General features: G+C 31.1%; 3 protein-coding genes and 3 long non-coding RNA genes across 8 annotated transcripts; 3 read left to right on the top strand and 3 right to left on the bottom strand.

Annotated features, from left to right (window-relative positions):
* Window positions 1-84: 84 nt before the first annotated feature.
* LOC106368456 (magnesium dechelatase SGR1, chloroplastic-like) lies at window positions 85-1,428 on the top strand. The gene is made up of 4 exons (XM_013808420.3): window positions 85-460; window positions 533-706; window positions 782-949; window positions 1,020-1,428. The coding sequence occupies exons 1-4, from the start codon at window positions 326-328 to the stop codon at window positions 1,362-1,364; spliced, it is 822 nt and encodes a 273-aa protein (XP_013663874.1). The 5' UTR covers window positions 85-325; the 3' UTR covers window positions 1,365-1,428.
* A 529-nt stretch (window positions 1,429-1,957) lies between these two features.
* On the bottom strand, window positions 1,958-5,774 carry LOC106368455 (protein TPX2). Of its 2 annotated transcripts, none has more exons than XM_013808417.3 (18): window positions 5,429-5,774; window positions 5,110-5,250; window positions 4,905-4,985; window positions 4,586-4,718; window positions 4,398-4,500; window positions 4,264-4,314; window positions 4,060-4,157; window positions 3,901-3,976; window positions 3,747-3,809; window positions 3,565-3,651; window positions 3,396-3,454; window positions 3,209-3,287; window positions 3,070-3,135; window positions 2,900-2,962; window positions 2,742-2,804; window positions 2,615-2,659; window positions 2,440-2,531; window positions 1,958-2,325 (listed from the first exon to the last, which is right to left on the bottom strand). In XM_013808417.3, the coding sequence occupies exons 1-18, from the start codon at window positions 5,601-5,603 to the stop codon at window positions 2,307-2,309; spliced, it is 1,494 nt and encodes a 497-aa protein (XP_013663871.1). In that variant the 5' UTR covers window positions 5,604-5,774; the 3' UTR covers window positions 1,958-2,306. The 2 variants fall into 2 exon arrangements, with proteins under 2 accessions (XP_013663871.1, XP_013663873.1); XM_013808419.3 differs by having other exon boundaries at window positions 5,425-5,593.
* LOC125577380 lies at window positions 2,678-3,369 on the top strand. The gene is made up of 2 exons (XR_007315807.1): window positions 2,678-2,911; window positions 2,986-3,369. It is a non-coding gene; the product is annotated as an uncharacterized LOC125577380 (long non-coding RNA).
* A 12,096-nt stretch (window positions 5,775-17,870) lies between the features above and the next one.
* Window positions 17,871-20,775, bottom strand: LOC106368454 (uncharacterized protein At4g22758-like). Its single transcript, XM_013808416.3, has 3 exons — window positions 20,419-20,775; window positions 18,671-18,875; window positions 17,871-18,283 (listed from the first exon to the last, which is right to left on the bottom strand). Exons 1-3 carry the CDS (start codon window positions 20,773-20,775, stop codon window positions 18,066-18,068), a joined length of 780 nt encoding a protein of 259 aa, XP_013663870.1. The 3' UTR covers window positions 17,871-18,065.
* On the top strand, window positions 20,547-22,127 carry LOC125577379. Its single transcript, XR_007315806.1, has 2 exons — window positions 20,547-20,846; window positions 21,833-22,127. It is a non-coding gene; the product is annotated as an uncharacterized LOC125577379 (long non-coding RNA).
* A 4,023-nt stretch (window positions 22,128-26,150) lies between these two features.
* Window positions 26,151-27,880, bottom strand: LOC111200074. 2 transcript variants are annotated; one of them, XR_002653800.2, is made up of 3 exons: window positions 27,227-27,880; window positions 26,866-27,068; window positions 26,151-26,550 (listed from the first exon to the last, which is right to left on the bottom strand). It is a non-coding gene; the product is annotated as an uncharacterized LOC111200074 (long non-coding RNA). The 2 variants fall into 2 exon arrangements; XR_007315805.1 differs by having other exon boundaries at window positions 26,151-27,068.
* Between the last annotated feature and the right edge of the window lie 116 nt (window positions 27,881-27,996).

Genomic DNA, 27,996 nt, shown 5'->3' with positions numbered 1-27,996 from the left:
GGTTGGGTTCGGCTCAAAAAATGAAGAGGACACGTGGCACTCTCTGAGGCTCAGAAAAATAATCCAAGATCTGTCTGAAGATCTCTAACGTGAAGCAATGCCATCTACACACAAGAACCAACCCCTAGACACGCATCAAAAGAGCCCTAAATTCCAAGAAGAGTAACATTCTCGAGTTGGGTTTTCTCAAAGTCACAAGCTTTCGATTTGGGTTTCGTTGTACGAACACAGCTAGCGATCGTGTGAGATCTGGTTCTCAAGCCTCGCCGCAAAAGGGTCTCTCTGTGTTTAGTTCTGAAGAAAGAAAACACTCAAGAGAGCAGCAATGTGTAGTTTGTCGACGAGTCTACTGTTACCGGCAAGGCTCAAACCAGGTTACTCAGACAAACGGGGTAACAGCAGCAACTCACTCCTTGTCTCCAATGGAAGATCGAAGATGAAGAGCCAAGGCATTGTTCCCGTAAGCAATTCTGTTTCAAAATCTATGTAATTCCAATATCGTGAGAGCTTAGCTTTTTAATCTGGCGTGCAGATGACAAGGTTGTTTGGACCAGCGATCTTCGAATCATCGAAGTTGAAAGTATTGTTTGTAGGGGTTGATGAGAAGAAGCATCCACCAACGCTCCCTAGAACTTACACCCTCACTCACAGTGACATTACTGCTAAACTAACTTTAGCTATCTCTCACTCCATTAACAACTCTCAGGTAACCAAAAAAGAGTTACCTTTCTCTGCTCTTAAAGCAATTTGGGAGGTGTTTTGAATGAATGTTTGTATACAGTTGCAAGGATGGGCAAATAAGCTATACAGAGATGAAGTGGTAGCAGAGTGGAAGAAAGTGAAAGGGAAAATGTCGCTTCACGTTCACTGTCATATCAGCGGTGGACATATCCTTTTAGATATTTTCGCAAAGTTTCGTTACTACATCTTTTGCAAAGAGCTACCTATTGTAAGTGTGATCCAAAATTCTGTTATTGGTTTCATGTTGTTTTTGCTTACTATTGAACGTTTTTTGATAGGTGTTGAAGGCTATTGTTCATGGAGATGGGGACTTGTTGAACAAGTATCCGGAGTTACAAGAAGCTCCTGTTTGGGTTCATTTCCATTCCAATGTCGATGAGTTCAACAGAGTTGAATGTTGGGGTCCCCTTTGGGAAGCTACTACTACTACTTCACCTGATGATGATGGTCACAGGAGGACTCATACTCTTCCTGAGTCACAGTGCGTGGATGAGTGCACTTGTTGTTCCCCACCTGTTATCTCCATTCCCTGGTCTCATACTCTTAGTAATGAGATGTCTAATGATTACTCTCGGACTCAGGCCGAGGGAAAATGTCTAACTCCTAATCCGGAGAAACTCTGATGAAAACCCTTTTGGTGGTTTGTAAATTGAATGAAATGGAAGATTATTGGTTTGGTTTGGTGTACATAATGTGGTGTAGGAAACTAATGATTGTTTGTAGGTTTGATTAATACAAAAGTTAAGTTAAAAAGTGTTTTAATACTTCGTGAGTCTTTGACCCATCAAAGTGTTTTGAAGGCAAAGAAACTGTATAGTTAGTCTTGTCTGGTCATCAAAGTGTTTAAAAATCATCACCAAAGTCAAGTTAGTATGAGCCATTTCACACGTGAAACCAAAGGAGAAACGTGAAGAGTAAAAGAGAAAGATTAGGAGTGGTGGTAAAAAGAACTTGTCTGGTCTACGATACAAAGAGCGTAGTGGCCACTCCTTGCTTAATGGTTCCAAAATTATTCTTTTGGATTTTATGTGGTCTCTATCTTCTTGGTTGTTGTTAAACCAAATAAAGATGACTTTGTTTACAACTACATTCGGGAAGTGTAAATACATAATTTTTAGACATTCCAGAACGTTAAGGTTTCATCTCCTGCTCCGGTTACAATCGTCTGTCCATGAGGGTTCATAACACGGTAAGTCAGAGTTGCAATCTGGGATCAAAGAATGTGATGGTAGTGTTTCACTTTATAAACAAAAGCTTGTTTCAGATGTAGACTAAAACAAAAACCAAAGTATACTTAGTTTAGATCAGTCTCATATTTACCTATAAAGGTTGGTGAATTAAAATTCAAGAGATTCAGAGTATTTCTGATTTACATTTTTCTGTTTTTCTTTCCTTCCTTTTTATATAAAAAGAGATGCCGAAGAAAAGCCAAATTGGTCTCTGCTTCACAGTGGAGGAGTAGGATCAGACACAGAAGAGAACCAAATTTGAATGTACAAAAGGAGTTGTTGGTGATGATGATTGCAGATACCACAAAAGCTTCTTCTTTTTTTTTTCCTATACCATCAGCGAATGCCTAAGCTCCTGCCATATTAGAACAACAATAATATATATATATAAGCACTTGCTTGTTGTTCCATGGATCTATACGATTAAAAAACAACTCTCAAAAGATAGTGGTTGCTTTATTAGCTTTACCTACTAACGGTCCATCGCTGGTTTGTTTGGTTGATTACTACTCCGCTATTACTAGATTGTATTTGTTGTCCAGCTGCCAGTCTGTTTGTTACCTGTAATGGATTCAAGATATTAGAAACCTCCGGTGTACGTGGTTGCACACGCTACTGTTTTGTAATAAGTTTAAGTGCTTTACCTCATTCCCTGCTTGGAAAGAGTTCACTCTATTTTCCTTGAAGCCCTTATTATTATACCAAGAATAGATTAGACTTGGGAATGGGAAGAAAACGAATCAAGGTAAAACTGATTTTCGCAAGCTTCACCTTTGCTTGATGAAATCTTGTGCCAGATCCATTGTTTTGCTTGAGCTCAGATTTGATGGAGAGCTGCAGATTTAAGAAAACCGGATCCGGTCAGGGAACTACGAGAGTAATCAAATAACAAAAGTGTGTTTAAGAGATAACCTAACCATGAGCCGTACCTTGCTGAAAAGGTCTGTTGGTAAATCTGGTTGAACTCTCTTTTCCGAATGAAAACTAAACTCCTGTGTTGCATTTTCGAAAACAGTTTCATCCTTATCAGGAAACTCCACTAATCAAGCATACAGAAGATCAAGTGCAAAGAATAATAATGGTTAAGAGACTACCATACCAAAGGCACTGTTGTTTCTCGCTTGCTATTTTTGAAAATGCCCATGTCTCCTTTGCTTGAAAGTATCTGTTTCGCAAGAGTATCAGGAGTGACAAGTATAACGCAAGTTGAGGAGGAGACACGAGAAAGGATAGTGTACCTTCTTGTTTAGAGGACGAGCTTTAAAAATGTGTTTTCCCTCCGAGACATCATGCTTAGATATATCCATAGCGCTTGGTCTGGAAGATTTTTTTTTAAAATTGTAAGTTAGTATTAACCTCAAACACAAGTTGAAGTGAGAAATCAAGCAATTTTCTAATTTTTCTCTGTGATTTTGCAAGTCATACCTCCTATTTGCCCTGTTAACACCGTCAAGTGCATCAGTTATATTAGATTTGTCTGACCCCTGTCATAAAGAAAACTCACTTTTCAGGATAGAGTTGTTTAGAAGAGAGAAAAACTTGATAAGAACAGCAGGCACGTGATGAAACTAATAGAAAGCAACATCGTTGCTACCTTATACACATCACTCCCCTGATTAGACCTTGTTGTCACTGCGGAAGAATGTTGCATAGCCCTTTCTGAAGTCTTCAAATGGAATTCCTGTTAAAGGAAAGTCATATAAGCCCAAGTCATACACCATACTTTTGTGTTGAAACAGTATACCAGCTGAGACAAAAGTCATTTACTATACTTACTTGGAACTCAGGTAGTTTTGGAGTGCTCTTTTTCCGGATGGGCAATGAGGGAGCATCAAATATCTATAGAGATCGCAAAGGAGCATCAGTTGAGCCAGGAAAATGAAACAATTTCCAGTTCGCATTTCTTAGTAGCAGATACAAAGTTACAAACCTTTCGGTTAAATGGACGTGCTTTGAATCTATATACAGTTGTTGAGTCCTGTTCTAACTTGGCATCATTCTTGTGCCTGAAACAGTCATTAACAAAACATTATGTGAGATTCCACCTTTTGAGTGACAAATCACATTCAGAAAACATTTAGTCTCTAACCGTGTCCTGTGAGCCCTCTGCGATGTAGCAAAATCAGGCTCCTGTGCGATAGTAATCTTTGTCCTGGTTTGTTGTGAGTTTCTATCAAGAGTTGTATCCTGTTGCAAATAATTTAACATCTCAGTAAGAGCTCCCTTATTCACCAGAAAGATAGAATCTTCCATATAAGCAAGATCAAAAGCATTCAAGCAATAGAATGCAAACCTTCTTGGGTATTTTGTGAACAAAATTCATCTCCTGCTTTGTATCAGCAACCTGAAACAGAGCAAAAAAATTTGACTTAATTTCATATAAACCTAGCTAGTACATTGTTAAAGCAGAGACTAATCACACTCTACCTTACGAAGAAGACCTCCATCAAGCTTCTGTCTTTTAGCCGCTTGAACTTCGGTCCCACATATTCCTTTCTCATGAATTTGATCAACTTGCATATGGAATTTACTATACCAGCAAAATAAGCTACGTATTAGGTGGGAATAAAATTAAATTAAGCTGACAGAAGATTTAAACATGCTACAGCAGCCACCTTGCATTATTTTGTTTTGCTAACTGACTAGCAGTAGGTCTCATTAACGTCGAGCTCCTTGGAGTTGATCTAATGCTTGACTTAGCTCGGAACTTTGGTTTATCATTTTGGTTGTGATTGCTAACCGTTGGTCCTGGTAAAAGTAGAGAAAGTGAGACCACCAAATTAAATACCAAAGATGGACCACATCTAAAGGTACTGAAAGAAACAGAACTGATCAAAAAGTTAACCGTATCACAAGATGGTTTAAAGAACCTTAATGTATAAGCATAATCAATAACTGAAATACATATCGCATGCTCATAATTAAAGCAAAGACCTTTGCATATGGGTTGACTTGGGAGTTTCTTCAAGTGACTACCTTGTTGGGATGAAAACATCCCAAAACGCATTCCATTTCCTTAAGAGAAAAAAAAAGATACTATAAGAATCTATAAACAAACATATCTTGTAGTCTTTTAACTTTCTACACACATCATAATCAAAACTGGTTAAACAGTTTAAGCACCATAATTGATTCACACCTGTTTTATTGATATGCGAAGGCTGATAGGTCTCTCTATCCCTCTCACAAACATCTTCTGCTGTCTCTGATCTAGTGGATGCCGCCGCCTCGGTCTTGTCATCAGAAACCTCCTCACTGAGTAACAGTTTTGTTACGAAGGCTGAAAATAAACAAACAAAGAATTAACAGCAAATTCTCAAAACAGAATTGCAACCAAATCAAATATGACTGATCACATTGTAAATCAATTCAAAGAAAGAAAATTAAACTAAGCACTCTCTCTCTCTCTAACTAAGCTGTAAACGTGAGAGATAAAAGCTTATGAAGATGATACTCACGAGAGGGAGCGTAGGAGGGAGCAGAGTGAAACCAGAACTCGGCGGATTGAGACTCCTCCGCTGACTCCATCCGAGTGAAATCGAACCACCGAGAGGCATCAAACTCGTACTCAAGGTCGATCTCTTTCGCCTCGAACGCCGTTGGCTCGATCTCCATATCTTCATCCATCTCCATTCTCTCTCTCTAATAACAAAACCTCCACAGTCAAAATCACTGACGAAGACGAAGCAGGAAAGGAAAATAACGGCACAAATTTCGCTGTTTCAGAGATTTTGGTTTAGCAACAAAACGGAAACGAAATATATCAAGGAAAACGACACCGTTTTGCGCTCCGGGTTTTGTAACGACTCGAAATTTTGAATTTTGATTAAGACTAGGAAATGACGATAATGTCCCTTACATTCGAGAGACTATGCGAGGGTGCTTTCGTCAATTCGAATGGGAAAGAGAGAGGGAGAGCCTATTTTTCTCTTACGTGGAAGCATTCGAGGCCCGTCTCTCTCTCTCTCTGGGTCTGCGAGCTTTTTCTTGGCTTTCGACTAACACTGTAAATTCCGGCGGGGTCGAGAATCACCCTTCTGTTTTGTGCTTATTTACGTATTTTGCCACTAACGGTTGTATTCTTTTGTCAGGTAAATTCCGCTTTTCTCTGTCAAAAATGGAAGACATATGTTTATGTGACATCATTTTCCTTTCTTATATGCAATTTATAAGATTAAAAATTGAATGATGTTAGGAGAAACATCAGATAAAATAATTCCAGTTTCCGCAGCACTGCACATAAAAAAAAAAACTGGAATTATTTCTTTTGGAAATAACGTTTACAGAATGATATACAAGTAATATGATTTAAATATTTTTGAAATTCAGTTTATATGAAAATGAGGTACGAGTGGGGACAGCATGACGTTGACTGTGGATTTTAATAATTTATCCATCAATATTTTTTTAAGCAGAACTTGTCATTTAATACGGTTTCTATGAGAGTACACAAAGACCCAAATTTATGTAAGAGAAAAGGACAAACTTTCAATTTTGTTGTTCTTTAGGGTAAGACAAAGTTTTAAAACCTAGAGTAAATGTTTTCTAGGCATTCGTTTTGTTCAAAAGGATTTTGGGTGTTGGACCAAAGCTGCTTTTGGGAGTACAAAGATACATTTATTTGGGGAGGTGTTGGTTGTACATTTTTCAGCGGTAATAAAAGAAAGAAAATAACTAAAATTGAAAAAAGGCAAGTCTTTATACATATGCACATACATTGTGTTATGATATCTGTTATTTTCATGCTACTGTATTTTCTTGGGTCCAGTCATACCACTGTATTATTTAATGTCCATGTTCAGTTTAATTGATGATCCCCATGGCACATTTTCTATGTGATGATAGATGCAGTTGATCTTCTTCACTGGTATCCATCATTTAATTTGTTCAAATGAATTTGAGTTACATTCACAGCTATGCTCTGACATGTTTGCTTTAAATAAAATTAATTTGATTTGAAAAAGTAAACCATATGAAGATTCTCTCTTTATCGTTTCCCAACAATCTTTTCTCCTTCATGTCACACATCAATATCAACGAGTACACAATATTTACACTCTAGAAAGAAAGAAAAATCAAGAATGGTTAGATTTTTCATCTGTTCATACTGGTTAGCTGTTAATAAATTAGATGAGAAGAACCAATGAGACAATAAAAACAGAGCTCTTTGACCTCTTGGAGCAGACCTGAAACTGTGCAAGGAGTGAGACAAGTGATGTTTCAGATTAGAAAGCATTGAGACAAAAGCAAGTCAGAGTTTGTCACGTGGGTTTATTGCGATAATGCTTCCTCCTCTTTCTTCATGGTCTCCAGCTGTCTTTTCGCATACTTTGCGATGAGAATCGTTGTAGCTACAGTTCCTAAAAAGCCCCGAGAATGCTGAGAACAATCTGTGTAACCGAGAAGCCGTGTTCATCTGCAGAAGATGCTTCTGCTAATAAAGTCTTTACAAGGTTCCCTCTGCAATACATAAACCAGAGATCTCACTAATCAGCGACATGACAAGATCCAACAGCGAAAAAGGAGCTTAACTTAAGAGCTTCTAGAAGCTAAATACTAGACACAGGCTTAAACTGTTGTAACAAAATGTTTTGGAATTCGAAATGAAGATAGAAACCTGACTTACGTATAGATTAGCAACAAATATCTCAGGCACCATGCCAAAGAGGGAGCCTGTGATGTAAGCACCGTACTTAACACGAGTTGCAAGTTGCAACAGCCAACAGAACAGTAGTTTATAACTTTACAAACCTACTTTTATAACTTTCAAGAACGAGGAAATAATTCAAACGGAAGTAAGGAAACAGCTTCAATAGGGTTGATACGTACTTGGCTGAAGAGGTGACCAATGAAGTAAGGAAGTGAGCTGCAGCATAAACCCATCAAAGTTATTATGATTGAGGATCAATCCAACTAGGAAGTGTAGGAGATAAGAGTAGATGGAATCAAAACCGACGTTATCCATGATCAATGGACCGACTCATATGTAACCAACAAAAGCCAATGCAGCCGAATAAAAGAGCCAAGCTTGACCAGATCCGAGCACGGATATAAATATTTATAAAATAAATATATTATAATAATTATTTGTTATTTTTTTTTTTAAAACTAATTTATAATTTGTATGCATAATAATAATATTATATTATTTTAGTTAGACATATGATTTTAGATATGTTATATCTAGTCGGTTTTGTTGTTTTTATAGTCGATCTTGTTATCATTTGAGTATTGTCTTAGATATGTAAATATATTTGAGGAAGGTTATGTATAATTTAAGATATATTTTGCTTAAAATGAAATATAAAATAAATTAAAGTGTCTGATTCCAAATTATGTAAATTAATATAACGATAATATTCTACAGTCTCATACATATATATAAATTTTACAAAAGATCTAAATTATAATAGTTGGTTAATATTTTATTTTCATTCGTTAATATGTTTCGAGTCATCCTATAGTTTACATTTATAAAATAAATTATTATTATTATAAAATTATATATTCTTATCGTAGTTAAATCTATGATTTTAGATATAAGATGGATTACTCGAGTCACTCATGTTGTGATTATATTGAGTAACATATATTCTTTCAAATTCAAACTGAAGTATAATTATTTTTTATTTTAATTAAGTAAAATAAAATTAATTTTATTTATCATTTAAAATTTTATTTATCATTTAAATGTGCATGTAGTTTCATAAAATTTATCAAATTATATGTTGATTTTAAAAAAATCAGAAAATAAAACGATGATCAGTATGAAGTTACATACATAAGTAACTAATATATTTTGAAGCTTATGAACATATATCAATATATACAATAATTAAAATATTTTATAAATTCTAAATAATTTTATGCCTTAGATTTATTAAATGGTAAACTAAAATTTATTTTAAATAATCTTAAAATGAGATTTAGATTTTCTTTGATATTTTAATTATAGTCATATTAAGTTCCAGAAACATAAAATCATAAAATTTAAAAGCAAATTTAATATTATGAAAACAAATAATTTTAATAATAATAAAATATAATATATCTACCTCGTTAAAGTATATAGTGTTATGTTATTTTAAAATATTTTGCAATTATTTGATCAAAAGATATTTGTTGTTAATTATTTTTATTTTTAATATCTCTTTAAAATAAGCAGTTTAAAAAATATTTGTGTGATTTTATTTTAAAAATCATATTATATAAGTAAAATATAATTTATAGATTTTTTTTACTGTAATCGAAAGATATTATAGTCAACTAAATATATGAAAAATAAATAAAACATTTCAATAATACTAGTTATAAATATTTTTAATCAATTAAACATATATCAGTTTATGTTACTTAATTATTTTATATAATCATCTAAGAAAACAAATAAATATATAAAAATTATTTCTATTACTTTGAAAATATATATTTTTGTATTGCTTACAATTATGCTTTAAAAGAAATAATATTTATTTTTCTAATATCAAGATTATGTGTGAATCTTCTTTTATGAAATCACATTATATGCACAAATATATTTTCATCTAAGAAAATATAGATATAAATAAATATTTTATTACTTCAAAAGTATATTTTATGTTATTTAAAAATATATTTTAAATGGAATATTTCTATTTTGTGAACTTTTCTTTTTAATGAAATAATATTAGATATACATATATTTTCGTTTTTAACCATTTTTTTAACTTTATGAATGTTTCATTTTTATTATTTATTTTAATTGAAAATTTTGAAAAAGGAAACTAAATAAAAAATTCAATATTACTATTTAAATGTAATATTTTTAATTCTTTAAGTGTATCAGTGTAATCAACAATCGTGAGAGTTAACGTGAGCGCGACACATAAGAAACTGATTTCTCAAATAATATTATAAAGATATTTAGATTGTGGACATTAAAAATTATGGATTTTTTTTGTGTTTTCATTTCTGCAATTTTATTAGTTTTATAGAGCATAATGTATCAAGATTTATAAGCAAAATATGGTTAGAAGTTTCAAAGATGATCATGACTTATTACATTTGGAAGCAGATCAAGCAAATAAAAAGTGATTTTAGAAGGGGATTTCATGTTCTTGTCGTCGCAAAAGTTCTAATTGACAACACATAACACTAATAAGAAACATCCACATTCTATGACAGAGTCGTGGTGGTAAAGAGAAGCAATTAGATTGTTAATGTGCTAGTAGCCAAATGATCTTGCTTTTATGTTTCTAGTGATTGTGCTAAACATGCTTGAGCTCGTGTATATTGTATCTTTCGAATTATGTTTCTTGCAAGTTTAGACAAATACATTGTCTATTATGTTACCACTCTTCTTCTGCAATCTTTGTAGTACTGAAATCATTATTTTGCGTCTTAAAGATGGATCGTTAATTCATCTCTGAGCAATAGAGGCTAACAAAGTAATTATGAACCATATGAAAAGTAACTATATTATTCTTCTAGCAGATGCATATATTTGATGATATTATTATTAGGATATCTTGCTCGTACAACAACATCCGCCGTTTTCACAAGTTTCCCATAATCCCACAAGACTAACATGAGTTTGACAGTAGTCTCTGCAAGAATCTCCACACGGCTGCTTTGGGAAGCATTTTTTAAAATCTTGATTTATTCCATAACCTATTTTAACAATAATTATTGTATCAATATCACAATCATAAAGTATTCACAGTAAAAGAACAAGTATAATCGAATTGTAATAAGAAGCTAGTACCAAGAGTGCGGTCGGAGCAATGAACAGAGGACACAATGAAGAAGATGCTGAAAATAATTGCCACTAACATTTTCTTGGTGATAGCCATCTCTAATGAAGTTTTCTTGATCTTTTTCGTTTTACTAGAGAAGGTTCTATATATAAGAACACCTATATGTGTAAAAAGATATTTTGTGGTCAGAAATCTTTCAATTTAATTTTTAGATTATAACTAAAAAGAAAGAAAAACATTATCTTTCCTAATTATGTTTCAATATTGGTGGGATAATATTTATCAAAAAAAAATATTGGTGGGATAATACTTTGTTCTTTTATAGACACTTAAACGCGAATATATAAAAATGAAACAAATATATTTAGATTTACTGCATTAACTAGTTGATGTCCCGCACCCTTTGCGGATCAATATATATATACCTAACATTTTGTTAATTCTAATATTTATTTTTAACAAAATATAATTATTAAATTAGATACAAATTTCAAATTATTATAAATTATAAAATTTCAATATTCATATTAGTAATCAATGTATTAAATTATGTTTTTTTATTTTTATTTATGTGATGTAGATTTTGAATCAAAATCTTTTCTAATAGTAATAATTAAATTTGGAAAGTAGTATTTGAAATTAAACACACATTATATTTGAACTGAAAAGAAATCATGTGGCAGTGAAAGGATTATAAAAATCCCAAATATAACACATTAATAAAATAACGATAGTCTAGGATGTTCAATCCAATAAAACCGAACCATTTAAAACTGAACCACAGTATATGGATATGGTTATGTATATTAAGCGATCAAATCGAATAAACAAAAAAAATGATTTATTCAGATAAATTAGTATACCCATATAGATATTTTATAATAATATGTATTTGATCAATATTTCAAATAAAAATCAGAGAAACTAGCTATGCTTTTAGTCACTAAAATTATAAACTAAATATAAGATAAAAGTAATGAAGATATTATCGGTAGATATGGTTATTATCAATCTATTAAATAAATGTGATAAATATCATGATAATTATATATTAAAAACCATTTTTTAATAATAGTATATATATATATCGATAGAATAGTTTAATGGTTATTAATTATCTTAGATATCATGATAATATATATATATATATATATATATCTAATAAAAATAAATAATAATATTAATTAAACTAATGACTTATTCTAAAATCATGGAAAATATGAAAAGTAATCAAATTAACTAAAATCATGGAGAAGAGGACAACTAAGAAAAATCACTTCATAAATAATAGTATAGATGATTTGATTTATTTGTTCAAGCATTAATCCCTTTTATATTATTTGAGGAGCATTATAAATAACTAACCTTTAGTTGATGTGTTATTATCAAAATTGCCATTTCCTATGTGGCATCACCACAAGCTCTCTCACACCCTATATTCAAAAACCCTTTGTTAATTAGACTAATTACAATAATTACCATTATTTCCATTAATCATTAGATTATAACTTTACTAATATACTATATGTTTCTTCATTACAATGACTAACAAAACATTGACGTCCATGTTTAATGCGTTGTTATTATTATTATTATTTCATATACTTACAAAGTTACTTATATATGAGATAACGAGTTTTTGGTACATGGTCGACATCTATCTTATTAAAACTCAAGTACAAAATTGGAGTGTTTGGAGACTTGAATAGGACTTTTAAAAATTTGGAGTGTTTGGAAACATGGATTGCAGTCTTTTAAAAAAAAATATTTTTGTTTGAAAACAAGGATATTAATATTAAGAAAAAAAGTAATGGGCTTATGTTTTTTTTTTAAATTGAAAGTTATCTAGGCCACTTTTAAAATATACCAAAATGGGTCAATCTAATTCCCTAAAAAAAAATTTTTTAAACTAACCATAAAACAAAATTTAAACTTTATATACATATTTCAAATCAAAATAATAATTCAAATTTGATTTATATCAAAAATTGATTCAAAAATATACATATATTCAAAAATAGATTTTTACTAAACTATTTTTCAATAACCATTATAAAAAAATATTGTCAATATATATAAGAAAAACATAATACAAAGCCCAATTTGAAATACCAACTCAAATTATGGTTTTCATATTTCATATTAAGTTTTAAAAATATAATATATGTAATTATTTATATGATGGTATGTATAAAATACTATTAATTATATGATTACTTATATGATGGTACATATAAAATACGATTAATTATATGATGATAAAATACGATATATAATAATGACTAGGGATGGGCTTTTGGATACTCATACGGGTTTAGTTCTGATCGGTTTGTATTTTGGGTTTTCGGGGTCAAAGATTTCAGCCTTATTAGAATGTTTCTAAATTTTGGTTTGAGTTCGATTTGGATCTTTGCGGGTTTGGTTTGGGTTTGGATAACTAATTTAAACTATTTTTAAAGTCTTAAATCATTATATATTTTATATTTCTCAAAATGTATAAATAAAATAATATATTACGTATAAATTTGAATAACATATGTCATAATACTTAAGCTTAACATATCAATTGGCTTGATTTAAAATTTTGGATACGAAATCAATAATTATTTTAAGTATTTTTAGTGATTTGAGTATACTTTAACTATTTCAGATATTTACTTTTGACTATCTATATATATTTTCAAGTATTTAAACCAATTTAAAAGTATCATTTTTGATGTTTTATATACGTTAAATCTAAAAATAATTAATATATATAAGTATATAAATCTATTTTTAGATAAATTCGGATACCCAAATACTTCGGTTCGGATCAGATTCGGTTCTCTAAATAACAAAATTTTGAATAATTAGAATATTTAATCAATTTATGTTTGGGTTTGGTACTATATCTTTGGATCGGTATCGGTTATGTTCCTCGGATTCATTTTTTCAAATCCTAATAATTACATGAAAAACAAATATCAACATATTTTTCAAAATATACACCCGCGCGCCTGCGCGGGTCAAAATCTAGTATATGTGTTATAAATTATACTTCTTATAGTTAAATAGTTAAATAAAAGATATATATATATATATATGCACATGATCAATTTATAATCATGATGTATCGGATTATACCATTATGTGTATATATATCTGATTTCATGTAACAAAATATTACCGTTAAAATTATAATATCTATGATCAAGTTAAATAGATTGAGACAAAAATATTGTATACCATTTTATATATAGTTAAACTTATATATAACCAGAGACTTATCACGTTTAATGATTGTTACGAAATCACGTTGTATAATAGCATGAATTAAAAAATACAAATTCAAATTCAAATTTGGGTGATATTAAAGAAACGTAATTTGCGAGCATAACTGTGATTAATGATTGTTAAAAGGAAACTTCTAATAACTTTGATATATTTTTAAATTACGAATTTGGTAACAAGGCGTGGGCCATTATTTTTGATCATTTTTGGTAATAATATAACGTCGATTATGGTTACATAATTGGAAACGACAACTTAACTTTTGTATATAAGGAAACTAGATTATGTATTCAAATTATTGTAATTTATTATTATTATTAATTATGTCATATAAAGGAAGTTTGATTTAACTATTTACAAAATTAAGGTAAGTTGCGATTACGATTGGAGCGCAACTTACAAGAAATCAAATATGTAATATATTTTTGAATTATGAAGATTATTTTATGTTTCATTAACCACATGGGCAATGATTTCTTAATATAAATATATGCCTTCTACAATTCATTGACTCACTATACCCCTTTTTATTTGTTTCTTTGAAATTTGTTTCTTTCGTATTTTATTTTTTTATTATATATGTTTCTTTGAATATTATATCATAATTTTTTATTATGAAATCAATAATTATATTTCCTTTGTTTTGTTTTGTCTTAAATTCATAATAAATTGATAAAAGTTATTGCATAATATTAACCAATTACACAAAACAATTTTTTTTCAAAAAAACACTTAAGCTTACATTATATATACATTCACATTTTTGTTCCATATATAAGATTTCTAATATATATAAATTAAGAAAAAAAAAATTCTTTTGGTCATTCATCCGCGCAGGGCGCGGATTATCACCTAGTGATTTGATTATTTGTTCAAATCTCCCCGTCTTCAGTTGGTGATTCTCAAATTTTAAAAAATCCCATCTTACTGACTTCGCAGTGTTTGAGATCTATAATTATATGGGTCCGACTGGTGACCATTCTGAAAACAAAAAGAACGAATAGAAAATAATGGTAAGGAAGGAAAAGAAAATTATTACTTATGAATGGTGATTTTTTTTTCATTTTTTTAAAGAAATACTAGGGAATGGTAGTAGATTTTCTATTAAAAAGAGAAGTACAATTTTTATCTAGGTTTATTTCATCAATTTGATTATTTACATTAATCTATTAAATATATTTAATTACTAGAAAATCTTAATAATTATAAAGATATAAATAATAAATCATTTTTACCTGTAAATTTAAATTTTACTTTTCATAATAACAAAATCGAAAATTAATTCATTAATTAATTTTTAATTAGTTATGCTGAGAAAAAAAATTGGTTATAGGGTTTTCTACAAAAAAAAAACTCTCAGTGTGGTTGTCTTTTTGAAAATTAGTTGATGTGAAAGCCGTATACTATTTAACAGAAATCAAAACTACGTCATTTTGATATTAAGCATTAAGCTAAAAAATGTTGCATCCGATGGGATTCGTACCTAGCACCTGACACAACTTAACAAACGAGCAAACCAACCCTCCTTCTCTTTTTGTTCTTGGTTTCAATTATCTTCAAGCATAACCAAAAGCTTTGGTAGAAATTACAAAAATAATCAATTCTTGGAAGATTCTCCTAGATATTATTAGTAAAGTGATATTGACACATGTCCTTTCTATAATCACTTTCACTAAATAAATATGACATGACATACTACAGTTGATGATATAGCTTATGATTAAATGTGCATGAACAATTATATTTAATACTTATTTATATTTTTAGTAAACGTTTTAGAATATAGTAGTAAATTATATATCATCATTAAAATATATCATTAAAGTAAATTATACATCATAATTAAATACGGTAGTAAGGGAAAATTTAAGCGGGAAATTAAAATTTAAGCAGGAAACTCAAATTTTAAGTGAAAATTAAAATTTCAAATTTCATGAAAGTTAAAAAGTATATCTTATGATCCAAGAAGACACATTAAACCATATGACTTGATATTCTTGAAGTTAGTTAACACTTTTGAAAGTTAAAAAGTATATATCTTAAAGTTTAAAATACAAATTTTACAAAAACTAACGTAGAAGACTTATGGGGAAGTCTTTTCATTAGCTAGAAACATTAATAAGCGTGAATGTTGTTAACCTCATAATTATTACTAATTAAGTTGTGAATTTCATTCATGAGTCCCAATATTGACTAATATACATGAATTAACAAGAAAATGTTAAAAAGTCTTTATAGTTTTAAAGAAAATGAAATTTTATTAAACGTTGACGTAGACGATGGAAGTCGTTCGGAAGACTTACACGGAAGTATTCTGGTCAATGCATATTTTAGTTTTGCAATTGACTTTATGTGCTAGAAATTTGACTTTTCCTAGACGACTTACATGGAAGTCGTCTAGGATAAATAGGTTTGTTTTGCATTTGACCGGATTCTGTCAGAAATTCCAACAGAAAAATAACCTGAAACGACTTACTTGGAAGTCGTCCAGATAAAATTAAATATTTAAGTTTTATTAATCAGTTGCAAAAGTAACATGAAACGACTTAATTTGAAGTCATCTAGTAAAAATTAATTTTTTTTTGTTGGACGACTTTCGTGTAAGTCATTTAGGAAAAGTCAAATTTTTGACACAATCCAGTCAAATGCAAAACTAATATGAAAACAAAGAAAACCAGAAGACTTCCAGAGAAGTTGTCTCTAAAAGACACACATAAAGTCAATTGCAAAACTAACCTATGCATTGACCAGAAGGCTTCCGTGTAAGTTTTCTCATCTGACGAACAGATCTGGAAAAAAAGTTGATTCATAGCTTTAACTAGTGAGATAACTTGTTTACCTTCTCCAACCACACAATACTTCACCACCAAAGCAACATACTTGTTAATGACCATGAATCATGAGCTTGAATAGTTCTATGAACCTTAAAAAAAAATTAAAATCAAAATCTTAGGTTTTTTGGATGAATATGAAGAGAAAGTGAAAGAGACGTTGTTTTTAGTTCATAAGAAATGAGATATAAGGAGTCAAAATCAATTTTTAGGTGCATTAAAAGCTTCAAATTGGTTTTCATGGTTGTTGATGTATTGATGACAATGACAATATTGTAAATACTTGAAGACTATGAGGATGACAGAGTAAAAAACTTATTTTCGAAAAAATAATAATAATGACATTTTCGTAAATAATCTGAATTTTTAGGATGAATAAGACAAATAAAAGTTTCAAAAAATCATGAATTAGGGCACGACTGGTTTTCCCGCTACCACCCGCAAACGCAGCTTTTGCGGTTGGTAGCGGTTGTCGGCGGTTTGCAACAATCATTCAAATCGTTCTAAACCGCTTCAAACTGCTCTAAATCTCATAAATTCAAAAGCTGGCTCCAGCTAGCGTTTGAGGTTGCGGACAGTTGCGGGAGGGTAAAAAAATTTTCTTTTTTTTAAAACAATATAAAAGTAAAAAATTTTAATAAAATTTTTAAAATTGAAATTATGAAAATATAAAAATATATCTATTATATTTTAATTGATATTATAAAATTTTATAATAAAAACAATTTCAATAAATTTTCAAAAATTAAAATTATAACTTTCTATATATAAATTTTATATAAATTTTATATTTATTATGATTTTATGTTTTTGATATTTTTATAATTATATTAAATATAAATATTGTTAATTTATTATTTGATTGTTACCGCATTAGGTAGTTAATCAGTCATAAGTCACCCGCAAACGCACTAATTTTTAACCGCAGCACCAGTTGTACAAATCTCTTAAAACCGCTAGAAACCGCAACCGTCCGCATCCACAAACTCCCGCAACCGCAACCACTGCGTTTGAATCAGTTAGACCCTAACTGTGTTTAACTTTGAGTTTTGAGTCATATTTACAAAAAAAACTATATTTCTAATTTAGATTGTCCCGTCGCAGAGTTTGATTTTCGCAGAATAATATTTATTTACTGCTTATTAAATTGTGGCTTACAAACCATACCGGTTACAACTTACAAGTATATGCATTAGTATATCAATCTATAGAATATTTTGTGCCATGCTCAAAAGTGCACGTACTTTGGAACTTAAATCTCATTGCGTACATACCAATATGTTCCATAACTTTCTCGTTCTCCTCAAGATTTTCCCAATAAACTGAGCGATACACGATTCGATCATATTAGACGACGGAATAAAGCTCATTCTCATCGGAGCTATTCCGGCGAAAGAAACTCCGGTTTCATGAGTTCCCTTTCTAAGGTAGAAGTTTCTACTTCCTATTTCTCCGATTATTTCTCCTTTTTCCAAACCTGAAAATTCAATCAAATTGAGTACATTTTATTAAACTCATAACAGTTCAATTACGTGAAAAAGAAGGATAACTTATTGGTTCAAGTAATCCTTTTATTTTCGTCAAAAAAAAAAGTAATCCTTTTATTATTATAAAAGCATATAGCTCATGAATAATGTGATTTTTTCTTGCTTTCACATCATCCGCGAGTACTTTGAGTATTTTCCCATGATTGTTGGAGACTAAATCAAAACTAGATAGCATAGTATAGATATTTTATAAAACTAATATACATTTGATTTTGTTTTTATTTTTAACCAATGTGAATCAAAATTTATTTATGTTGTATATATCTAGAATAAAATAACTAAATTTTGGTTAGACTACAAGTTGTATTATAGCTTACATTGGATGCTGAAATGAGATTGATGCAACTCATAGGCAGCACCTTTGTCGAGTTTCGGTGTTCGTCCTTCTTCACAATATTTCTCAACGACGAGTTTGATCGTTTCTTCAACGTTGCAACTCAACTTAACCATAGTTCTTACAGGTCCAGGGCTTCCTTCAACTGCTACGTTGATTACAACTTTTGTTGCTTCTCTTTTATTTTCCTGATTTTGTTTCGAATTAAGTTAAAGAAGACTCTGTGATCTTGAGATATACTCGGGAGATAAAAATGGCTTTAATAGGGTATACAGCTTATTAAACTCTACGTCCAAAATAGTAGATATTTTAGGGTTAGATTGTAACATTCCAAAATATCTATCTTATTAAAACTCAAGTACAAAATGGAAATGTTTGGCAATATGAATAGTAATTAGGAAATATTTGGCAATATGAATAGTAGTTAAAAAAATAGTACTGTTTGGAAACATGAATAGTAGTAAGTTAGAAAAAAAAAATAATGAGCTTATGCTACTAAAAAAATTGAAAGCCCATTACATTATATTAAAAAGTAATGGGTCTATATTACTTGATATATATATTCAAATCAAAATAATAATTTAAAATTGATTTATATCAAAAATTCATTCAAAAATATACATATATTCAAAATTTGATTTTTACTAACATATTTTCCAATAACTATTATAAAAATGTTTTCAATATATATAATAAAAAAACAATACAAAGCCCAATTTCAAACACCAACTTAAATTATGGTTTTTATATCTCACATTAAATTTTAAAATATAATATATGTGATTATTTATATGATTATACGTATAAAATATATTCAAAATTTGATAACATATTTTCCAATAACTATTATAAAAATGTTTTCAATATATATAATAAAAATACAATACAAAGTCCACTTTCAAACACCAACTTAAATTATGGTTTTTATATTTCACATTAAATTTTAAAATATAATATATGTGATTATTTATATGATTGTACGTATAAAATACTATTAATTATAAGAAAACTTATTTGATGGTACGTATAAAATACGATTAATTGTATGATAACACATATTTTGTAACCTATGATAACACATATATGGATATATATATTTTTATATATATATATATTATGTGTGGACGTTCGGGTTCGTTTTCGGATCTTTTTGAGATTTCGTGTTCAGTTCAGATCTTTGAGGATTTGGTTCTGATTTGGATAACCAATTTAAATAGGTTTGGTTTAAATATTTGGATAGAGAATTAATAATTATTTAAGTATTTTTGGAGTTTTGAGTATTTTTTAATATTTACGTTTAATTATTTGTATATATTTTCAAGCATTTATGCGAACTTAAAAGTATCATATATATTCTGGATGTTTTTATATATATTAAAAATAATTCGGTTCGGATCGGATTAGGTTTTAATTTTTCAAATACCAAAATTTTGAATAATTCGGATATTTAATCAATTCTGGTTCGGATTTAGTACTACTTATTTGGATTGGAATCGGTTTGATTCTTCGAATTTGAGTTTTTTGCCCAACTCTAAATCGTGACATAAAAAGCAAATAGCATCATATTTTTTAAAAAAATACACCCGCACGGACGTGCGGGTCAAAATCTAGTTAGGCTTAAATAACAAAATCTTATACCTTAAGGACTATATTTAGAGTTTATTACAGAACTGAAGTCGTGTCTGAAAGTAGTAAAAGAACTGAAAATAGTTGAGAGAAACAGAGTCTAACCTCTTGATTGGTCGGAAATGGAGACGATGGCGAAGAAAAGCGCAACAACGACGGAGAAGAAGCCATAACCTCAGAGCGAATCCTTGGCAAGTAGAAGATCGGACCAGATTCTTCCGTCGGTAAGCCACTCAACGGCGAGGATCGCCGCATGCAACTACCGTCTCCGTCGCGGCGGAAATCGAGACTCGTGTCGGAGAAGCTTCGCTCAAAGACCTGATTAATCGATTTTGAACGGTTCTTATCAGAAACGCATCGGGAAGCCGTCCGTCTCATCCTGAGGCTCCGGCCTCCGTTTCCCACCGGAGTCGGAACTCTTCTCCGGTGAGTCGAATTTGACATTTTGGTTGAATTTGACATTTTGGTGAGGAGAAGGAGGAAGATGAATGAAATTGAGAGGTGTTTGTGGTTTTGCTTGGCAAAGAAGCGAAGTAAGGGATTCTCTATGCTTTACTCTTTTTAATTTGTCATTTGTATAATGTTTTCCAAATAGATAGTCTTACATAGAAGTAAGTGGCTTTTAGTATCTAAACCCAAGCCGACCAAATTTTTAAAAATCCGATTAGGAATACAGGCGTGGTTCTTGTACACCGATATTTAGAATTATTTTCCTGTCGACTTTATACTATTATAGTATGTTATTTATCTATCATGATTTTTATAGCAATTCGATTGAGGAGATTTTCAACTGTGAATATAAGTACAATAATAATATTTAATGATTGTTTCAAATGCTAAGAGATCTATCCAAAATCAATATTTTAGATATCTATCCAAAAATATTTTTAGAAAAAAATATTGATTTTAGATAAGATATCTCAGTATATAAGAGACTCATTCTTAGAGCATTTGCATCAATGAACTTTGAGGAGGGATCATAATTTTAATTTTTTATTATTATTTTATTTTTTTTGTTTGATTTAAAAAAAAATAAAAAAAATAAGCGGACTAATTGCAGGCCACCACGTGGCGTGGGGCCCGCGTTACAGTGATGAACCGAGTTCATCCCAGCAAACCTGTAAGGGGTGAGTTCATAAAAATGGGAATATTATAATAACTTTTTTTTTTGGATTGGTGTGAACTTGGACATTGAACCCTCAATGCAGATGCTCTTAGTTATTCAAATTTGAATATGGATCTCATAGAGCGGTTCAGAGTGATGCAGTCAGACGTGTATTCTCATATTATAGTAACATTGTCGGCTATATAGAATCGTTTATATAATATTTTTTATCGTTGTAATAACATATTAATGAGACGTTAAAAAAATATGAGATAAGTTGCAAAAAAGAAATAATAACCTAACATGAGATTCATTAACGTCAAGAAATAACATGTCTTGTGTGGCTGAGATTGGTCAGAGGTTTGTTTTCAACATCTCATTGTTTAAAGAAAGAACTTTTGGGCGTGTTGTTAGGTTATTAGTCGACTCATAAGTCTGATAAAGAGGCGCGTGTGTGCATGACTTCTCTTACTCCATACGCACTCACCTTCACGCGTAACGCACTTGGTTTCCAGTTTCTACCGAGTATCATACAGTACAAGTTAACAACACCATATATCATATCCTTTGTATTACATTAAATTTTATTTATTTATTTTCATGATGAAACGAAAGTTGTACTTTATTATTTCAAATGTAACGCCACGTTTTGTGATGTAATACAATTCTATTACTTTAATATCATTGGATAATAAACAGTTTATTTCAATGTTTTGCTATGCATATATAATGTTCTACTGTTGTCATAAAGAATTCATACACATGCCACAAAAGTCAAATAGTCGATGTCAATGTCATATATCGGTGAATTGGTCCAAATACTGATACTAGTGGTTTTTGAGTAAGTATAAAGTAGTGGTAGCTAATAGATAAATAAAAAAAATTGAATGAATGCAGCAATACAATTGCGAGTTCACAGAACAATATATATGGTCTCCATGTTCATAGTTTTATTATTAATAATATATTAATATATTTCTTGATCTTTTACTTGCATAGACTCCACTATTTAATGGTAGTATCTTATGAGTTCCAGATCAAAGAGGAGTCCATGAAAATCAACAAGCGGAATGTAGGAAGAAATCATATTAGTAAAGCTAAAAACCCCTCACGGGGGTTGAGTTTACTTATCATAAGATAAGTTATAAGCAGCCTGCTAATCTAATTATAAGCCAAGACTCACAAAAGAAAGGTTTGTTTATTTTTCTTCTTTTTCCTGCTATGTCTTGTCACATGGAAAGGCTCCTGCATGTTGGATATGCGTGAGTCTTTCTCCATCTGAAAGATTTTAATTTGGTTAACTCTTTTAATTTGTGTATTGCGATTTATGGTAGATGAAAGAAAAGTAGATTAATCACAAAAAAAAAATCGAAATAACATTGGCTTTTAACTTGTCTTTTATTTAAAACTTATTGTTTGTTAATGTAAGAAACATAAGCTAATTAAGTGAACAATGCCCGTCTAGCTCAGTTGGTAAAGCGCAAAGCTATTAACCTTGTGGTCCGTGGCGGTGGGCGTTTATTTTCCTTTTCTTTCTAGTCTATATGTTACTTAAATGAAATCCAATGTTTATAGTTACCAGTCAGTTGCTTGAAAAACTTTTGTTGTTAAGCTCACTGAAACAAGATTTTTCCTTAAATAAGTTTCACTTTGTCATCAGCCTTGTGGAGTTTGTTGTTGTTGTTCTTCAGTTACAGTATGTGATTTACCCACCTCTCTCTCTCCAAAACCATCCTTGCAATAAAGATGAGCAATGTTGAGAAACTGATGGAGGCCACAAATGAGTTCCCATCGCAGTGGAAACTCCGCAGTCCGTACAAAAAGCAAAGGCAGCAAAGTTTACAAAGGAAACCCCTAATAAACATCCGGTAGGTTAACCTTGCCTTGACAGCTACGAAACACAGATGTACGTATAGTGGTCATCTTACCAAAACCACAGAGAGTTCATTGCCACCAATGGTAAACCAATTCTCATTTGTAAGCTCCCGAATGATGCAGATGCTCTGCATCAAGGTCTTTGAACAACACCCTTCAGATACTTATGAATCAAAAGATTCTAACTTTGATGTTTCTGACATTTTTGTGGATAGACAGAAGATAATTTGGAGAACAAGGAAGTTGATCAGTGAAGAAAAAAAAAAGGCACATAATTTTAAGAGGTCTCAACTAACTTTTTCCCTGGTTTTGAGAGTTGCATAGATAATTGTTTGTTTATTTGGTTAATCTAGAGAACTTTTGTAGAATCATCATTTTGACTTGTGACGGTACAGTGCTGTGGAGTAATCAAGAAAAATGTAATTTACATGACTTAACGCTTAACAAAGCCTACCTACCTTAGTTGGTAGAGCTGGTCGTGGGTTGAGTTCGAACCCATGGCAGCGGATTTTGGGCAATAAATGGAAGTTTTATTGTCATTTCAACCATTTTCTAATATAAAATTTACTGAGATTGTCAACCAGTTTCTAGCTATAAAAATTTACTGAGAAGGTATATAGCTAAATCACTCTAATTAAAAATTATATGCAATCTGCTATGTTCAAATTGCTATAATAAAACGTGATGATGTAACTATTTTCTTAGCTATAACTGCCTATATAAGTAATACATGTACCAACACTGACATTTTATATGAATTTTAACAAAACACTAGAAACTCTCATTATAAATGGTAGTTACTTAAGAGTTATTGTTTGAGAATTCTCATGGTTCTTTAGGAATTCCTCCTCAACACTTAACCCAAAAAAAAAAAAAAAAAATCGTCCTCAACGTATCATTCATAATTCAAGTGCTGTTAAATGTATATAAATAAATTTTTATAAGAAATATCCTTAAATAGCATAAAATCAAGTTTTTATTCAAAAAAAAAAACAACAGAAGGGAAAAAATCTCTAGCATAACATTCATTAAATGATAAAAATCTACTTATTGTTAGAGAGACTGAGAGCGTGTCATCTTGATGCCGTGGGAGATGGTTCCTTTGACGTATCGCAAGATTCTTTTGAGCGCATGAAAATGAGCTTCTCGTGGATCATGCATGAAGAGGCAGATTGTCCCTCCACTCGTCGCTCCACCTCCGGTTATTGCGTATTCCTCGGTGAGAACCTCGTCGCCTGGTCGTCAAAACGCCAGCAAACAATCTCCCGGTCCAGCGCTGAAGCTGAGTATCGAGGCGTCGCTAATGCCGTGTCCGAAGCTACGTGGCTGCGCAACCTTCTGTTCGAAATGAAGATACATATCTCCCGGGCCACAATAGTCTACTGCGATAATGTCAGTGCCATATATCTCTCCTCCAACCCGGTTCAACATCAACGAACTAAACATGTTGAGATCGATATCCACTTCGTCCGCGAAAAGGTTCAAATGGGTCATGTCAAGGTTCTCCATGTCCCCTCTGCTCAACAGTTCACTGATATTTTCACAAAAGGTCTCCCCTCTCCACTCTTCTTGGACTTCAGAACCAGTCTCACCGTCCGATCATCTGACGCTAAGACTGCGGGGGAGTGTTAGAGAATATACGATTAGATATGTAAATATCTTTGAGATACACTTAGATACTCTCTAGAACCATCTAATGTATTGTATATATATTCTCACGTCAATGATAATACACTCCACGGAGTTTCCTAAACTTACACTTATATATTTAGATTTAGTGATTATAATTTAGTATGTAGGGAGTGGAATTAAGCTCTTGATTGGTAGAACATTAGCAAAAACATTATGCTTTACATTATCCAATTTTGATTGGTATAGCATTTGCATATATAATTTATAAAATTAAAAAAATATATAATAAATTTATGTTATTTAATAATATCATAAAATTATTTTTTATCCAAAATTAAAAATTTACATTTTGAAAATAATTTAAATTATGTTAAATAATATTTCATATTTAAAATGAAATTTAAATTTTAAAAATATTTAAAATTATTTTTAAATAAGTTAATATTATTTTTAAATTTAATTATATTTTAAATATGAAATATTATTTTAAACAATATATCTTTTAGTTGTAAAATTTATTTTTAAAATAATTTTTTTGATATAGACATAATTTTTGATATTAATAAGTAAAATAAATTAATTATATATCTTTCTGAATTTTATTAATATATATGTATATTATATTAGAAATATATTCAACTGAAATAAATATATTATATATTGCATATTAACTTTTATAATAATTTTAAACAATATATTTATCATGTTCAACCAATCATTCTATCAAATAGTTTAATAATCAAATATTGTTTTTATATCATATTGCTACTGCTTTATTATTCGGTACTAGGTGCTGAGACCCCGCGCAAGCGCGGGGCTGGTTACTTTGGATATCGATGGGGTGGTATGATTTACGGAATGTTAGTGTTATTTAAGATTTATGCAAATTAAAGAATAAAATTTATCGGAAATAAGACAACAAAATTGATCCTAGCTTTTGACGATTAACTCAAGTTAGAGATATTTCCCAAAACGGAAGGAAAATTCAAAAAGTATAATTAAGGTAAAATATAGAGAATGTGAAAAAGGCCTAAACATGAAACAGAGAGCGTGGAACAACGGAAAGGGAAAGAGAAGAAAATGAAGAAGCTTACGTCAGGTATATGAAATTAAAAAGACAGATATTGTGACAGCAGCAGCACCAACTTATTTGGGGGTCCATATCAAGTTATCGACTCTGTATATATCCGTTGTTTGAATAAATACTCAAAGTTTCAAACTACTTGCATTACAAAATTATTTTATTTTTTCAAAATACACATTGTTTGCTAGTACTTGTTAGGGAGCTCAAGGACCTTAGTAGCATATATTAAAGCTACACTAATCTTCATCGCTAAGATCACACATTGTCTACATCCTCAACGTTAGGATATTCCAAGTAACACTTCTCCTCGTCTTCCTCGTCACGGGTTCCATCTTCATATTGTAAACTCCAAGTAACCATCTTCCAAAACGCAGCACTTCACTTCTCTTCTCTCTTCAGGCTTAGCGGTGGTCTGTGACAAAATCCAGCCGTTGGATTGAAACAGAGCTCTTATATTGGCTTTGTGGTTCATAAGAGTTTCAAGAATGGTGAAACTGGAAGCATCGTGGCGAGTGGCTCCCCTTCTAAGGAGATCTGCCCCCTGTGTGAAATAGTTTAACAAAACATAAAGATTAAAATAGTTTAACAAAACATAAACGAAGGTTGACGTTTTTACATTATGAAAAAGTAATTGTGGGTTTAAAATGTTTGGGCTCAAATTATGTTGGGTTCTATGTCTAAAACATGATTTGAACTTAAAAACTGAAAATAAAAAAAACGTTAGGTTATCTTTCTTTTTTTTTCTCCGTTGTCGGGACAGCATCACCTGTGGGATCCCTCACATGATTAGAGCTTAAGTTTGTGAGATTGGGGAGCGATAATAGTGTGATGCGTTATTGAAGAGGAGTTTACTTACATCAGTTAGGCTTCGTCCGCATCATTCCATTGTCGTTGGTCCTCGGGTGCTTCATCGTCGTTGGAATCTGCAAAAGAAAAGGTTTTAATTTATTAAGTAAGATGTCTTTTATTTCTTTTAGATTCGGTTGCTAAAAACATAATTCATTCAGTTTTCATGTTTTGTTTGGAGATTGCAGGGATGAAACCGTGGATCACAGAATCCTGTAAGAAAAACAGAGAAAAATCATTAGTTGTTCATAAAAAAATCCATAGACAAAACCAAAACAAAAACAAAAACATGAAGACACGTTTTATATATGTACAAAGAATAAGCAAAGCAGAGTTAAAGTTATAAAAAATAAGTTAGAAACAATCATCACCAGTTCATCAAGGAGGAGAATGGTGATGCCCATAAACTCTCCATTCTTGTTAATGTTCCTGGAATCCTAGAATCGGATGAGCCGACCAACAATGGACTGAGTGGACCTTCTAAGGCGGAGAGAGTTGAAGGTGGAGAAGGGAACGGCGGCAATGGTGGCTGAAGCGGCTGGAGCAGCTGGATAAGTCATTTTCGCGACGGATGTGAGAAAGTAAAGCGAACGGAAAACTGAGAAAGAAAAGTTTGAGACAAGATGGAGCTTATACCTCGAGGGATTCTATATATATGAGAGCTCTGAAGGCGTTAGAGCAGAAACTAAGCGTTTGGTAGGCGCAAAACGTGCGTAGAGCCTTAAAGATCGACCATAATAACTGATTGCCAGAAGGGGAATCGCAAGCGACGAAGGAGATGGTGAAGATGGCGGCTTTCCTAATCTTCTTAGCTTTGTCTGTATCACCACTTTGGGCAGATACAAAGCCTAATAAACAGAAAATCAATAAGCCCAAAGCCCATTTTGTCGAAGTCCATTCGTTACCCATCAATTTAAAAAAAAAAGGTGGGGTCCATAATGTTATATTAGTTTCCGACCTTCATAATATATATTAGTTTCGGCCATCAATGTACAAAGTATCCTTTAGTGCAGTGGTATAATTGTGGATGTTTATATTTCAATAACCTGGGTTCGAGCCATATATTTGACATTTTTTCACACTTTTAAAAAGTGGGACCCACAGACCGCTGACGTGTCGCATCAGGGGGAGAGAAACTCTC

This window comes from Brassica napus, chromosome A8 (genome assembly GCF_020379485.1).
Source record: "Brassica napus cultivar Da-Ae chromosome A8, Da-Ae, whole genome shotgun sequence".
NCBI classification, from domain to species: Eukaryota; Viridiplantae; Streptophyta; class Magnoliopsida; order Brassicales; family Brassicaceae; genus Brassica; species Brassica napus.
This window is presented reverse-complemented; position numbering and strand designations above follow the sequence as displayed.

What these genes read in the sequence shown, in the direction of transcription:
- LOC106368456 (XM_013808420.3), top strand. Translation starts at nt 326, where the DNA reads ATGTGTAGTTTGTCGACGAGTCTACTGTTACCGGCAAGGCTCAAACCA. An exon ending in AGAGCCAAGGCATTGTTCCC is followed by an intron (nt 461 to 532) that starts GTAAGCAATTCT and finishes TCTGGCGTGCAG; the next exon opens with ATGACAAGGTTGTTTGGACC. An exon ending in TTTGCAAAGAGCTACCTATT is followed by an intron (nt 950 to 1,019) that starts GTAAGTGTGATC and finishes GTTTTTTGATAG; the next exon opens with GTGTTGAAGGCTATTGTTCA.
- LOC106368455 (XM_013808417.3), bottom strand. Translation starts at nt 5,603, where the DNA reads ATGGAGATGGATGAAGATATGGAGATCGAGCCAACGGCGTTCGAGGCG. An exon ending in TCCCTCCTACGCTCCCTCTC is followed by an intron (nt 5,251 to 5,428) that starts GTGAGTATCATC and finishes GTTTATTTTCAG; the next exon opens with CCTTCGTAACAAAACTGTTA. An exon ending in CAAGATTTCATCAAGCAAAG is followed by an intron (nt 2,660 to 2,741) that starts GTGAAGCTTGCG and finishes TATAATAATAAG; the next exon opens with GGCTTCAAGGAAAATAGAGT.
- LOC106368454 (XM_013808416.3), bottom strand. Translation starts at nt 20,775, where the DNA reads ATGTCAAATTCAACCAAAATGTCAAATTCGACTCACCGGAGAAGAGTT. An exon ending in CATTTCCGACCAATCAAGAG is followed by an intron (nt 18,876 to 20,418) that starts GTTAGACTCTGT and finishes AAACAAAATCAG; the next exon opens with GAAAATAAAAGAGAAGCAAC. An exon ending in ATCTCATTTCAGCATCCAAT is followed by an intron (nt 18,284 to 18,670) that starts GTAAGCTATAAT and finishes TTGAATTTTCAG; the next exon opens with GTTTGGAAAAAGGAGAAATA.